This window comes from Accipiter gentilis, chromosome 8 (genome assembly GCF_929443795.1).
Source record: "Accipiter gentilis chromosome 8, bAccGen1.1, whole genome shotgun sequence".
NCBI classification, from domain to species: domain Eukaryota; kingdom Metazoa; phylum Chordata; class Aves; order Accipitriformes; family Accipitridae; genus Astur; species Astur gentilis.
This window is the reverse complement of record NC_064887.1, coordinates 24,089,206-24,105,163: the sequence shown is the minus strand read 5'-3', so window position 1 is coordinate 24,105,163 and position 15,958 is coordinate 24,089,206. Positions and strand designations below refer to the sequence as shown.

The window sequence follows — 15,958 nt, the reverse complement described above, 5'->3', positions numbered from 1 at the left end:
GGGCAACTGATAAGGAAATGAGAGGATAAAGGCTGATTAAACAAAGGAACACCTTCCGGGTTGTCTTACGGAGCGTAGAAGTTTTTAAATTAGGGCAGGGAAAGAAACTTGGGAGCTGGACGTCGCTGGAAGGAAGCGAAGACAAAGAAGTGGCATGCGAAGAGGTAAGGGTGCTTAGGGCAGCCTGGGGGATACCCTAAGCCTTAGTAGAAGCCTCATATTATACTCTCTTAGGCAGAACAAAAGAACAACAGCAACGCTTAGTGACAGGATAGGGAAGGGCAGTTAAGGGGAAGGGGTAGAACAAAAGCAAACGGGTCTCAATGCCACTTTGAAGAAAAATAAATTGGGAATTCGGAGTGAAAGTTGTGCTCTCCGTCTACTTTTGCACTTGCTATGTTGGAGGCAGCAGCCATGCAACTCACTGGAGACACAGGGAAGTTTATAAGCTGCTCAGGAGATGAACAGAATGAAAAAATGAAGGCTGCTAAATTAATCCAGCTATTAATTATTTTCCCCTTCAGAAGGTACAAGAGAATGGAGTTGACAGAAGAATACCGTTAGAGCCAGAAGCGTACAATCAAAACCCGACTTGTTTGTGGCTGTGCTGAATGGCGCCGGCTGTGTTAAATGCAAATCTTAACGCATCCTTTTTTAGGATTATGGTTATCTATAATTTTGACAGGTTTTCCCCTTAAGAACACAGCTATGCGCACAACTTGAAGTTATTTTTCATTTAAGCTGCAGAATACCACCAGCACGCTTACACCGCCACATTTAGGCAAAGCGTTGCCCTGTGCTCGGCCGAGGAAGCGCTCCTGCCAGTCCCCAGTGCTGCTACGTAGAACCGCTTGAGCAGCGTATGGACAGAGGCATCGCAGGCTTGGGAGTGGGTTTTTCCCGGCTGCTTTATGAAAACGCGCTCTCACTTATTGTTTATCGTTTTCATTCACGTAATGCAATACCCGCGCACGGTGGATTTCAAACTCACGGTAAGACACCTGCTAACCGAAGCTTATGGCGTAACTCAGGCCAACGCGGTCGTCAGCGACGGAGCTCGGCCGACCAGGTGGCGGAGGAAACCGCCCGCCCGCCCGCCTCCGGCCCGGCCAGGGGGCCCCGCGCGCGCTGCCCGCCGCGCGCCTGCCGCTCCCCGCCTTGTGCGACCCGCTGCCCCGGCTCCGCGCGACCCGCGGCTGCAGCGCGCGCGCGGCGGCCGCCAGAGGGACCCTTTGCGCTGCGGCCCCTCAGACCGCGGGCCGTCGCGCGGCGATACCCGCGGCCGGGCCCACGCGACAGCCCGGGCTTTCACCCAAGGGGTCTTACCGGCAAAGCCTGGCTTACAGCTGCAGATGTAGCCCTCGGCCTCGTCGTAGCGGAAGGCCGGCGGCAGGCCTGGGACGCTGCCGTAGCGGCCGGCCCAGGAGCGTTCCACGCAGTCACCCCCGGGGAGGCAGGGGCTGCTGCTGCACTCCCCGATGTCCTCCTCGCAGCGGGAACCCGCGTAGCCTGCGGAGAGCCACGAGGAGAAGGCGTTTAATCGGCGTGCTAGGTATTCACTCCAGACCGGGAAACGCTGTTGTGAATATGCACTGTGACTACCAGATGCGCTTGGTTTCAGGCCCTGCCGTGTGCCAAAAGGCTTCCTCTGCTTCTCGGAGGTGCGGACGGTTGCTTGCGGCTCTGTCAGGGCTCAGTGGCAGGACATTGCTGTGGCTGTTCTGCGTCAGGGAGCTGAGCTGTGCTGTACAGACTACGGGGTTTGGGGGGAAGTAATGTGGAGATTGGTGTGGATAACAAGGAGCTGCATTGTGGTGTAGATAGGCTCTCGGCTTGCGTGAAGTTTTCCCTGTCTTTTGCACCACCTCCCTACAACAGAGGAGGGCAGGGAGTATAAATGATTTGGTGTTCGTAACGTGCTTGATCTGGAGTCTGAATTCCCACAAATTCCCCATCTGGAAAATGCTAAGGGTTCTGCCCGATTTCTCCATTTCTAATGCACCGAGAACCGCGTAGTCCAACAACACCGTGGCGTTTACTCATCACGGTGCACAGTGCTTGCGCGTCCTCGGTAAGGACATGGACATTAAACTTTCTAGAGAGACTTACTGTAGCTAGTCAGTGTGCTGAAAAATTCACAAAGTCTCTCCAAGAGCGCAGGGTCTGTGTCCCCCCGGGAGGGAGCCTTTTCACAAAGGGCTGGATATGCAAGCATTGCTGGTAGAGGAGGACGCAGCCCAGGGTGTTTCACCGTACACTGCTAGACAGAAGAGCTTGCGCTGGTGATAGGAAGGAGGTCAGTTTCCCAATGTAACATGTAGTTTAATTTTTAGTCATAAACAGACAACATTTTGCATTGAAAAGTAAGGTTTTACACTGGTTTAATTGTCATGTTAATGAAGACTTAAAAAAGGGTTGGCCGCAGCAGTGATTCACATATCACATGGGTTGAAGGATTAAGCAACTGGGGGATGGATCCCAGTTTTGGCTGATCTCCTGTCTTGAGTCCGTAATACTGGCACTTTCTGGTTTTGCCCACTTCCGCTGTGCAGGGAAATCAATCCTTAGCTGGGAAAGAGAGCAACTTACCCATAGGGCTCTGACTCATGATAAGTGAAGCCCATCTAAACACAAGCCCATAGAGTATTTTTAAGGTTATGTAGCTTCAACCTTTTACTGTTTCAACAAAAACATGAGGACATTATCTACTACGCAAGGAAAGAGAGTGTTTATAGCAGAACTTAGAGCTTACCTGGCCAACAGTGGCATGTGTAATTGTCAGCATTGTCCTCGCAAGTGCCATTATTGTAGCACGGTTGTGACCAGCATAAGGGAGTTAAGGTCTCACAGTGTAGGCCCATAAATCCAGTACCGGTACAGTTGCAGCTGTACCTGCAACACAGAATGCAATGTTCACTCTAGCTGCAAGTCAGGAGATCTGGGCTTTGTTCCCAAACCTGCACAGGCTTCTTGTGTAGCCTTGGCTAGCAGCTTGCACAGTTAAGTCCAGGCTCGAGACCACCGTCTGGTGCTCCAGGAGAAACCACAGAAATGGGGAACCAATGAGCTTTTTCTGAAATATGTGGTTTTGTCTGGGGAAAAAAACGTGCTTGTGAATTCAAATTGGTTTTGACAGATCATTTCTTCTAAGAATTATTGATTTATTTTTTTTTTCTTCTTTTTTTAATTTTGGGGGAAAGAAGTTTCTGTCATTTCCAATGCAATTTTTGTGGGCTTAACATTATTCACAAAATGAAAAGGAGACAGGCAGTAAGTGCGCTAGTATCCCTTTCTCTTGGACTGATAGAAATTGAATTGGCGAAAAAAAGAAGACAATTTCTGTTTCTCGACTAAGTGATATTTTTTCTTTGATGAAAAACAATATTGTTAGACCAAAAATGTCAATTGTTTGTGTAGTTCCCATAGTAACAGTAATACGAGCTTCCTTTTGATAGCAATGTTACTATTACGGGTTTAGAAGTAAACAAACTAGTATATATAAATGAACAATGTGCAGGTAATCAGTAATGTCTGGGGGTTTTGTTTGCCTTTTTTTTTTTTTTTTCAGGCGAGCTAATTATTATAAAATATGTAACTCTTATGCTTAGGTCATAAGGTATAAGGTCAACTTGTATGTGTCGTAAGACAGGACAGGCCTTTGCAAGATAACTATGTTAAATGTGCATGCTTGGATGATCTTTGTCTAATAATAATTATGAGAAACAAAAATTTATTCTTATATTGTTTTATTTTACATTAAAATGATACACTGGTTATTGTACAATTGAAATTATGGGGAATCTTGCTGAACAAGAGGTAAGTATACTTATTTGATAATTTCTGTGCTTAATAGCTAAGTCTTAGACTTGGACTAAATAAATGGAGAGAAAGCAAAACTGTTGAACACAAGGGAACATCAGAGAACAACTGGCTCCTGCAGTCTAACAGACCAAAAAGCATAAACTTTTTACTGCACTATTTAAGTGTACATAAGCAGAAACTTCTGGCAGGCCAGTTTATTAGTAGTGTATGGATTATTCTTAAATCAAAATCAGAGATGACTTAGGCCAGGTGGCGTTTGAATTTAGGATATAAAAAGTAATGAGGAAGATGTGAATCACAAAAATAATTTTCATTCCAAGGTATGTTCTCAAACAAAAGTCTCTTTCTTCTGCTGTGTTTTTCACACATTTCCTCCATGTGCCTTCAGTTTGGTGCTGTTCAGCTTTATGGTGAAAGATTTTTTTTTCCTGCCTTAGCCTATACTCTTTTTTCCCTTTGGTCCAGAATCACAGAGCAGTGAGGAATATTCACAACTGACTGCTTAATGTGAAACCCCACGTGTGTGGCTTTTTCTCAGGTATCTTTAAGTGTTTGACATTGCTGTCAACCGTCAGAGATTCTGAGGGTGCCTTGCTTGTGGGCAGGCTATGACTGAGCAGGCAGATGGCCTTTTCTATTAAGAGTGATACTCTTAGATACTCTACCTAAAATATTTTGGGGGCTTCTTGTTTGATGTTCTCTCAATATGTCGAAAGCAATATGTGCAGATGTTCTTTCCTATGCAATTGAAAGAGCATTGAAGGTCCTGGAAATGTTTCCTATGGAAAGAAAGGCTTGGAGCATGCAGAGGTATCCTCTCCTCTGTGCCTGTGCACACCAGGTTCCGTAGGTCCAACTAAGGCATCTCTGTCAATTGTTGAGTTTAAATAAGAAAGGTACAATAATGCAAAACTGGATTTTTAAAAGATCAAGTTCTTCTTTGTTGCATTCATGAAACATCACTGGAAGATCAGACTGAAATTTGGGAGAGAATTTGGTTCACCGTTTGTATTTACAGCTTTTAATGCTAAATATGTCACCATGCACACTTCTCTGAGAGCTGGTGGTACGCACAAAAGCCTCGGCTGTACTGTAGCATTAGTCAGAGAAGGAAAACTACTGTTAAAAGATTACAATTCTTCATTTAACCCCAAAAATATACAAAAGAAAAGAAACTGCTAGACACCCTTCTGTTGCCTTCCGATAACCTTGAATTGCTTTGTTGTCCAACCCTTTTCATCACGTAACAAATGTGGCAAGAACTCCAATCGTTCCCCAGACACCCTGCAGTATTACAAGCCAATTAAAATTGCTCTTTTACCTCAGCTTTAAAAGCTAGGAGAAAAATGAGTAGGATTAAGTCTGGCCTGAATGAGCATCCTGGTTACTCACCTCATGTGTGTATCCTCAAAGGGCTTGCAGGTTACTAAGAGGGTCTGCTGTGAACTAGTCAGGTGCAAGGTGACCTCCTTCTCCCTGCTGTCATGCTTTAGCTACACTGGAAAATAGTAAATTGCTTTGTCCTGTTCAGAGTCATTCAGCACTGCTGAAAAGGAGCTCCACAAGGTTGGTGCTGTGTCACCACACTGTACAAAAGCTCATTCCCAGAACATGATCTCTTCTCCCTCTCATTCAAGGCAAGCATGACTTTTGTTGGCGTGACTTCTGGGCTGATTTTGGGGGTACTAAAAATCTTCAAAACTGCTGTATAAAAACTGGAAAATGCACGATAAAGGACAAATCATACTGGCAAGAGGAGCACCTGCATGAATACACGTATGAACTTTCAGACTGAGCTTATACATACGAGTTTCAGTTTGATAATCTCATGCTTAGTATGCAAAGCCAATATCGGTGAATGAATACCAGAGATCTGGCTGCCTGGGCTGCGCTTGGACCTCTGTGTAGGACTACTAACAGTAGGTGGAGAAGCTTACTTTTCTGTGGCCCTGTATTCTCTTTTTTTTTTTTTTCTTTTTTTCTTCTGGTTACTATTATTACAGTTTTTCTTTGCCTCTCTTTTCTAATGCTTCTATCTGTTGGTGTGGGCAGCTGCTGTTGGCAAATTCAATTTTATACACTCTCACATCTCTCTTGGAAACTAAAGTTCGATAAGTATTAGAAACAGAATCCATCTCTAAATGACAATCCTCAGGGCCGGACAAGCAACATGTGGTAAATATTTAAAGTGAAAGTACAAATGTGAAAAATGTACTTCTTGGTTAATCTTTGCCATAAATATTTTGTCATCCTATTGGCTCTGACACCAGACTTGCGTTCTTTAATCTTTTTCAGATTTAAACTGAAAACAGTGCAGGATCAAGGAGTGACATCCACAACTTGAAATGAAATCAGCTACCTAGCAGTGCAGGCTCTGGTAGCATTCCCATCTGCAAACAGAGGAGCTAATAGTACCTCACATTAGTGTTACCCAGCTGTAGAAGACGTACCTGTTGGCATCATCCATGCACTGTCCCCCGTTGAGGCATGGCCGGCTGATACACTCATCAATGTTGGTTTCGCAGAGGTCACCAAGGAAGCCTGGTGTGCAGGAGCAGGCGAAGCTCCCCAGGGAATCATGGCAGGTCGCACCATTCAGGCATGGCTGTGACGAGCACTCATTTATTTCCAGTTCACAGTTTATGCCTTCAAGAGCAAAGGAAACAAGCAAACCCCAAACTTAGGAGATAGTTTTGGAGATCTCAGCAAGGGCTGTTTTAAGTATAATATTCACGTAATTTTATTTTTTTATTATTTTTTTTATTTTTAAGAAATTGCCTATTTTTAAAAGGCATTTCCTCCTCAGTGTGCATTGCAAGACTTGTTTTTTCAAGGCTTGGGAGAATTTACAAAAGAACAAACAAGTTGTTACTCACAAGAATAGATAGAATAACAACTTTTTATGTTAGCTTGAACATGGAAACAGAGCAAACTAATTTTCAGATTATTCAAACCATGCTACTATCCTATTTGTATAATACAGAAGTGAATAGTAATTTAATGACCTCAGTAGAGTCCATTTAAAGCTGCACAGTGAATTGAATTCATTGGGAAGCTGTCTGTTTAGCTGTCTTTTATTGCTTAATTTTTTTTAAAGATTTAGCAATGTTTAAATAAATCCCGTCTATGATGCCATGTTTGCAAGAGGTCAGAATCTTGGAGCTGCTCTTCAGAGATAATTGATGGAACCAAATCAGTTCTAATATTAGTTTATAGCTATTTATGACAGTTGGCAGGTTAACACTCCTTTTTCTTATCCCTAGCACAGTCCAGGAGATACTAAGAAAATTTCATTATTAATGCCTTGCAGCTCCTGGTTTTATTATTTCAGGGTCTCGTATGCTTATGCACTTATTTAGTATTTTGAAGAGTGATATTTTTTTAAAATAATTTTCACCTGCCAAGTCAATTTGTTTTAACAGCTACCATATCAGCTACAAAGCATATGCAAAATGATAACGAAGAAGGTGCTTTTAGGTGGACTTCCCTCTTTTATTTGGCTTACCAAAGAAGCAGAAGTACTGTAAATAGTTTTCAGGGAACTTTCCTACTTGAAAGAGAATCTGCAGCCCTAAGAATGGGTTCCATTTTTGGGGGGAGGTGAAGTTCTCAGTACAAGATGATGGGGCAGGCTTTCAAAAGATGGGAACAGACATGTTTTGATGATGAGTGTTATCTTAACAATATATTTAGGAGCTCAACTCTAATTCTTCCTCTATGCTGTTTTTGCCAGCTCTGTCCTGCTGTGAAATTTGTACATTCTAACTCAGAATGTCTTTCTCAAAACACTGAGATTGCTAATATTTAGCACTGTTACTTGATTACTAATTTATTTTGACCCTTTTGAATGTAGCATCTTTGTTTAAAAAAAAAAAAAAATCCATATTATGGATAAATACCTGGAAATATCTTAAAGTACCAAAACAAAATTTGAGGATGTTAGCTCATAACTGGTTTTCATTGTATTTAAACATTAAAGTGTAAGTTCATCTTTCCAGTAGTTAAGAAATATTACTGCTGTAATTTTAAAGAATACATTTTTATAGTTCCTTGAGACCACATACAGAACACTGGATGGGTGAAGTCACTGGTCCCGTACCTCCAGTTTAAGATTCACTGATCAGCTAGCCACTACTTTCAGCGGGAGCCTGCCGCGAGACCCTAGCACAGGAGTGCTCCCTTATGGCTTTATGGTAATGTACATTACATCCGGATAGAGTGAGCAATCCCTCTGTGGTCATTGCCCTGTGAATTCACTGTAATTGTAAACAATGTGTTTGCAGAAGTATGTCTAGTGACCGTAAATCTGCCAGAGCTTGTTAACAGCTTACTGTGAACACTAAAAATCATGTGACAAAACAAGCCCTGTTGAACTGATCCTCAGTTCAGCCAAATTTAAAACTACAGGCCTGAGAACAGCCTGACGATTAAAATGAGAACATAGCGTTGTTGTTTTGGTTCATGTCTTTAATCTATCAAGCCCAGTAACCTGCCTTCGGCAATCTTGCCTCAGAAGAAAACTCTCTGTATAATGCATCCAGCCAATGCGATATGCCATGCAAACGGGGGGAATTCCTTCCTAGCCTCTACTGAATCTGCTGTCAGCCTTGCTTATATGTGAAGAAGAGAGATGAAAAGATTAGATCTGCATTTGCACCTCAGTCTAACATTCTGTCACAAATACACTGTATGCCAGATATTTTATGCCATAAAGGAAAAAGAGCACCAAGAAGCCCTGCTGCAGTTATTGCATGGGGCTACACCATCGAGAGCAAAGGTGTCCCACCCTAGAGCAGGCAGAATGTTTCAGCAGATACTGAACCGCACAAGCGGTTTGAATTGAAAGATTGGGAAGGTGGATATAAGTGGTATTTCTAATTTTTTCTGTTTCTTTGAAGAACTAAGATTATTACTTATATTACTTGCCTTTCAAATGAGTCCTACTGTGCACTTCTTTGTACAGCCCCAGTCAATAAAAAGTAAATGCTGACAAGGATGAAAGAAATACACCCAACATTTTCAAACTTGCCTGCCTACAGATATATTGTAAAATCACCTTCTGGTCAAAGATGCTAGGGCTTTCCAGGCTCAATGTAGTTCCAGGAGGACCTGCAAGTTCTTAGTACAGCTGGAAGTTGGTATTCGGGTCACTCCTTCTGCTCTCCTGCGCTGTAGTGCTGTGCAGAGGACTGTCCCCAAATTCCTCAATCTGTATATAGTAATCTTATGTGCCATCATCTGGATGGAGAGTGTCAGATAGCTATTTTCTAGGCACCAGCTTTGAAGGGACAGGAAGAGAGTTCATAAAAAATTAGACAGAGGGAAGAGTTGGGTTTCTTGGAGCAAGGCTCGTCCTTTTTGCACGCAGGTCTATGCTAACCACCAGTTGCCTGTGTGCATGCACATATGCAAGTTGTTACAGGTCTTACAACACTGTCCTATGCAGGCGCAGTTGGAGGAGAACAGCAGGGCTAAATCCTGTCAAAGGTTTCAGTGCCATAAAGTTATGGACTGCAACAAGCACACTTTGGATGTCTGTGCCCTTTGCTAATCTTTTATTTTGAAAACCCTTTGACATGTGGCCTGTACTTGTGGGCTCTTCTCACATGACAGTCTTGTGCTTAGGAATCGTGGCAGAGCTGATAACCTGGGCTGAATCCTCTGCTCAGGCTGGCTAGGGCGCAAGGTGGGGCATGCTGGTTTGAAACTTTAAAGCTGAGGAAGGAAACAGGCTGTCCACTTTGTTGGCAATTGCTGCTGGATGGACAATGTTGTTTGCTATTGATATCCACCATGATACTGCCATGAGATTGTTGGGAAACGAGATCTGTACTGGAGATACTTCATTCCATGGTTGAGGCTGCTGTGCCTCTGCTTGCCTTTAAGTGCCCAAGACTTCTGATGCATCTACTCTAAATATTTGCTTGGCATATACGTTATTGATAAGAATACTGCACGAGAACTTAAAGAGCTATCAGGAATAATATCCTCATGTTGTACAGAGTTCATCCCAGCTGTGGTTATATCATAGTAAAAGGTATTGCACAGAGAACGAATCTAGCCCATTGCACTATTTTGCCTGTCACTGAAACACTTTCTTCTGCTGTTGTCTTGGGCTAAGACTGAGTTTTGGAAGTGCCGTGCATCCCTAATAGTTCACACTAAAATGTTCACTGGCAATGGAGGACTGGCTTCAGCTGTGTCCAGCAAGGTAATTAATGTACCTAGCTGTGGGTAATAACAGGCTTGTACACCATGTTCTGTTGGGGTGAATTAAAAGCAAGTGCAATTAGTGCAATGGAGGAGGAAAAAATGCATTTGATTAAGGTAGCCAGCAAAACTTCAACAAACCAATTGAGCTTCATTATTTAACAGCTGTGTGACACATGTCTTGTAAATAATTTCACACATGCAGAACATTATCATAGAAACTGCAGATTTCATGCTAAATTTTCCAGTCTTTGGCTCTTGGTGCGTTCTAACCTCTTCCATTTGTGTAAGAATTACGTGTGACATTTCTCAGCTATTTTAAGAAGTGCTGCAGCATACCAATCATACAAAATAGCAGTCATAGTCCATGAAACAAGTAGCAACTGCAGCCAGTAACTCAAGCATTTGGTTAACATTACTGCGGTAGGTTTACTGTATGTTCTCTACCTACATATCAAGAGATACAACCTTCTTAACATCTTACGGAAATGAGATGAGGCTGGATGACTTTCCCCAGTAATTCGTGGTGTCAGGCCAGGATAATGTTGGCAGGATCCCCTGACAGAATAAATGAGGGTTTTTATTACCAGTGGGGACACGTCAGGGCTTTCAGTAATCCCTCTGGCTTGTGCATTTAGCGCAACTCACAGCAAGGTGCAGAAAACAACAAAAAAGAATGCTTCTGATAAATTATTTTGTTAAGTAGCCTTTAAAAGCTGGTGTTTTACTGCTGAAGGAACAGTCTGCTACTCCACGTAGAATTACTAAGATTATTTCTTTGCTGCTGGATGCAGTGTTGGACCTGTATGTCAAAGCACTGCAGCCTCTTTTGCTTTGTATTTTAGACCTCCTCTCCTCATTTCTTAACTCTGCTTGTGCTGAGTGCGGAGCACTTGGTGACATTGCTTGATTTTTGGTGAGGTGCAGAGAGCATCAGCCTGGGAAACAGCAGAATTTTGTGATGAAAGTGGAGCGACTCCAGCAGAGCGGGTTTCCTCCAGCAGTTTGTGTTGGTCTAAATCTTAATTTCTTTTTGTTTGGGCTTTACTATTTTATTATGTTTTCCTCTCTCTTTGTCTCTAAGGTGCATATTCTGTCTCTTTCAAACCGAGTTCCTGGGCTATGGATCCAGGCCTGGACCCCACTAACAGTGCCAGTTAAACAAATACAGTTTCCTGAATACAACAGGAGGTCTGGGCTGAGTCTGATCACTGCAGAGTAACCGTGCTGGTTGTTAATAGGTTTTTCCTTCCTTCTGCTCTTCAGCTTTCCCCCAGTTGTGTAGTTTTCTCCTCAGCTGGCCTGGGCTCAGACACCCACTGGCAGCAGCAGGGTGGCAGAAAGGTAACAAGCTTCCTTCAAATAACATTCTCTGTGCTCATGAGGGATATTAACCGAGGGCTGGCTTCCAACAAGTGCTGTGTCAGACACAGGAAAGCTGCTTTTTACCTCTGACTTCCCCTCCTGAACGGGGATTTGGGGATGGAGCTGTAAACCACATCTCTTATTTCTTATTCATTTGAATCACTTGAGGCAATAGCTGTTTTTTCCCTCCTTTTGCTGTATGACTTCCCCCCCCCTCCCCCTTGCTTTCCTGACTGGCAATCTATCACTGAAATGCCTCCTCTTTTCTCCTTTTAATGGTTCTTCTCTTGCAGTCCTATCCCTGAATACAGCTTTAAAATTTGAAGGGAGCTGACTCCCACAAAGGATTGTATGCTCTCCATTAGGGGAAGTAGGCAAGAAAAATCACACCTGTCCCTTAAAAATGGAGCCATGTAAAATGGGATTAGTAAAAAATGGGCAGTTTGGGAATCTGATAATACTCTACTTACTATTTAACTTACATAATATTCTAGTTGCAAATGAGTCCTCGGTTTCTGGGAAGTGCAGAGGAGAGGAGGTTAATGTGAAACATCTAGGTTTAAGAGTGCAGTTTGTCGTGATTAGCAAGTCAAGGAAGTCTAATTAGATCTACTTTTTAACCCTGTCAAACATAGGTTTTGTCTAAGGACCAAAAATTATGTCTAGCGGTCTGACGACATGCATTTTGAGAATGTTTCTTTTAAGGGGAAAGTTAACCTAGCCCTGTGACAGCTTGATGTTCACGAAACTGCTCTGTAGTTTTTGGTAAATGTAAGTTTTCTTTAATCTTTCTCCATCTGATATCAGTAGTTCACAGTGGTAAGGTAACCCATAATGCCTCAACAGCCACTGGTGCCGAAGATGAAGGCAAGGTGGTAATACAGATATGACTAAATAAGCGTGTGGGTGGGCGAGTAAAACTTGGTGTTAACATGAATGACGATGGTTCTCCATGACACACAGGAAAAGTTGTTTCAATAGTGCTTACCTATGTACCCAAGCGGACAGATGCAGTCATACTGTCCGATCTGGTTGAGACACGTTGCCCCATTCAGGCATGGATCTGACACACATTCATTCACTTCCAGGTCACAGTGCTTGCCTTGGTAGCCTGGGACGCAGTAGCAGGAGTATTCACCAACCCCATCCCTGCATACTGCTCCATTGTGGCATGGTTCGGAAATGCATTCATCAAAATCCATTTCACAGAGTGTGCCTGTGTATCCTGCGCTACAAAGGCAGGTGGGCCCAGCCAGGCCATTTTGGCAGGTGCCTCCATGCTCACAAGGGTTTGTGTCACACACGCTGATAGCTGTTTCACAGGTAGGTCCATTATACCCAGCAGGGCACTTGCAAGTAAAGCTGAGGTTTCCAGCAGAGCGTAAACAGGTAGCGTTTTGAAGACAAGGGTTTGAGGAGCAAGGATCAGGGGTTTGATTGCAGAGTTCCTCCACACTGTCCACTGATGCGTCTGCACAGCGGCAAGTATCATCTTTACGACCAGCAACGCATGTAGAGTTCTTTTGGCAAGAGTTTGACAGGCACCCGGAATCATTCCTCGTGCAAAGTGACTCTAGAAAGGAAGCACAAAAATTCCTGAGGACTTCCACAGCATTGGGAGTAACCAAGAGTGAAAGAAGTGCAACTCTTAACACAACATTGCTTCAAAACCAACAGCTCCAATTGTTGGCTGTTGTGAAGAAAAGAGGGCTGGTAACTGTGTGGTGCATATTAGTAGACTAATAAATGTAAAATGAAAACAATTATGAAAATATGAGTAGGTTGTAATTTCCTGTTCTCGCCTCTTCCAACAGCTATCGCCTGGAGTGTCAGGATTGCTTAACACTATATTAAGAGTACAGTTGCAACAATACTGGTGGTTGTCAACAGATATCCAGCAATATGGTATGCATTTAGGTATATTTAAGACAACTATTTTTTTTAATTTTTTTTTTTACTAGACAAAGGAGTTGAACCACATTTTTCAGTTCAGTACCACTTGGTAGTCTCTTGTGGTGGAATTTTTTTGTATTAGATTTCAACAAAGCTAAATGACTCGGATGCAGTTATAGCTCAAGTGGCTCAAACCACCCTGTACTTTGATTTTTGACTTCCTGATTATAAATAGTAATTTGACAGCTGTACAGCATTTCCATCACAACGAATCTCCCAAACACCTGATATTCAAAATAGCGCTCTGAGAACCTTCCAGCCTCTGAGGCTGGAAGGACATGGTGAACATGGTATAAATAGCTTCCTTACCCTCCAGGAATGGAGTTCCTGGCAGTAATTAAAGGCCACTTGGAGTTGCCTTGCTGCTGTAAAGACTGGCTGACAATAACAATAGCTACTTCTCACTTCCCAATGAAGGAGGAGTGAACTGTTACCAGCATTGTTCATATCCCACAACTGAGATACACTGATGAACTTAAAGCAGTGAAAGTAGTGAAGGATGTTCTTTCTAGTAAAAGAAAACAGGAATTTTGCCATGAAACTGTGTAACGTTTAAAATCATGATGAATTGTCTCCATAACAAAATAAATGGCTGTATTCAGATAAGCATAGCTTATATATGTAGGTATATACCTTCTGCCCTAAATTCAGTGTTAGGCATACTAAGCAATAGCAACAAGGTGCCAAATACTGGGTGCCTGAGGTAAGTGTGTTGACCTGGGCTGAATCCTCTGCAGTCACAGCTTCGCTGCCAACAATGTCAAGTGAGCTAGACTGAAGCTTGGGTACTTTTATGTGTGCTATAATCAGGTCTCCCATACACAGCACAGACATAGGTGAAGAGTGCAATGCGGTTCTATTGATTAAATTTATCTCATAATATCATGTTGCTTCTGTCATGACTTCCCATTGCTTTGGTGTGGGTCAGTGGAAAAGGTGTTAATCATCAGCACACCTCCTGCAGCGTTAGGGATTTTTGTTAGGTATAAACTGACTCAAGGCTGTGGATAGAGATGGTGAGACCCAAAGGGATGATTGCAAATGGGGTGTTTGCTCTAGACCTCTGTCTTGGTCTAAAGGTCAAGCTTTGGAATGCTGTGGAGAGGCTAGTGGAAGAACTGGAGTTGCCTCCAAATACTGTGCTAGTAAAATGAAACAATGGCAGATCAAACCGCATAGACAGTGATTAATGGAAAGAAGAAAGGCAAGTAGTTACTTAGTGACATAAACCACCAAGAAGACACGGACCATATAAATACTGACCTAAAAAGCCAAATGCATGTACAGTATTTAACTCCTACTGATCAAATTGGAAAATCTGATCTGGAGTACAAGAGTTCTACCCAGTACAATTTTTCCTTTTGCAACTGATTTTCACCATAAGAAATCCTCTGCTGTATAGTGAACAACTGAATACCGTCAGACTTCTAATGTGATTATGATGTGACATTGCTCAAAATATGAGGGTAAAACTGTAAAAAAATATTTTGCATATTCCTAAAGAAAAAAAAAATTATCACTGGAGGGGAAAAAAAGCAGTCATATATTGGCCAAGAATCTATGAAATAAAGCTGAATGTTCCTTTGGAGAGAAGGTAGTGAGTGATTCAGAAGGGAAAGACTAGTGGGCTGGAGAATGAATGTTGCATTAAATGATCTATATGAGAGTCCTGCAAACATCTTATTTTTTTTCTTTCAGTTTATACTTTTATTCTGGCATCTTGTTTGGAAATAGGAAGGGTATGTCTTCTTCAGCAGTTACTTGAAAATGTATGGCAGAACAGTGTATGTTTGTGCAAATAGGGTGTTGTGGATGAGCTGAACATCTTGGAGAAATTCCGACTCATCTACTACCAGTCTCTAATTTCTCCCTGGTTCTTGGAACTGAGATTCAGGAGGGTGGACACAATAGAGAAGGAGATGGGGCACTGAAGGAGAAGCAGCATGTAGAGATGCTTATCAATAACTGGGGCTAGACCAATACTGATAAAGTCCTGGGACAAATCCCTGGCTGGGCAAGTGAGAGGCTAGGGTTGGTCACCTGAGGATAACAACCAACCACTGAGAATACAAACTGACTGATGAGGGTGCGTTTTCACAGTGTGTATTTTAGTACATAATATCATTTAATCTGTTTTCCCAGGAAGGGAAAGTGGAGGAAGAAAGCCTCAGAGAGCTTTACCAGCTTAGGAAAGACAGCTTATGTAGATATGACACTATGATAATAAATGGGGAGGTTGGAAAAGTTACCTGTGCTTCATTGTTGTGCCTTCTGACTTGAGGTGTACACAGGAGCAGCAGTGCCTCTGAGAATAAGAAGCACCAACCTAAATGAACTTGAGGCTCATAAATAGGTGCATTTACTGAGTCAAATACCTAATTAATACTTGTTTGAAAAAGCAGAAGAGAGATTTATGTAGTAACATCGATAGTAAGTGACATCATGATTTAAAACAAACTAACAGTTGTCTTAAGGATTACATAGAAATAGTTTCATGATTGTTTCTTTTGGGGTGTTGCATGTATAAGTAAAACATGAGAAATGTATTTTGTTTGAACTATTTTTAGCTGTTGTCATGCTCATACATACCAGACATGCAGGAGAGAAA

At 42.5% G+C, this 15,958-nt stretch overlaps 1 protein-coding gene across 3 annotated transcripts in view; it reads right to left on the bottom strand.

The window, feature by feature from the left end:
- Positions 1-15,958, bottom strand: part of CRB1 (crumbs cell polarity complex component 1) — a 114,537-nt gene that overhangs the window by 67,171 nt on the left and 31,408 nt on the right. For all 3 annotated transcript variants that reach the window (XM_049807675.1, XM_049807676.1, XM_049807677.1), the window contains exons 2-5: positions 12,386-12,970; positions 6,273-6,468; positions 2,753-2,892; positions 1,327-1,509 (exon numbers count right to left, since the gene is read on the bottom strand). In XM_049807675.1, the coding sequence (XP_049663632.1) occupies positions 1,327-1,509; positions 2,753-2,892; positions 6,273-6,468; positions 12,386-12,970 (1,104 nt within the window). The remainder of the gene's footprint in view (positions 1-1,326; positions 1,510-2,752; positions 2,893-6,272; positions 6,469-12,385; positions 12,971-15,958) is intronic.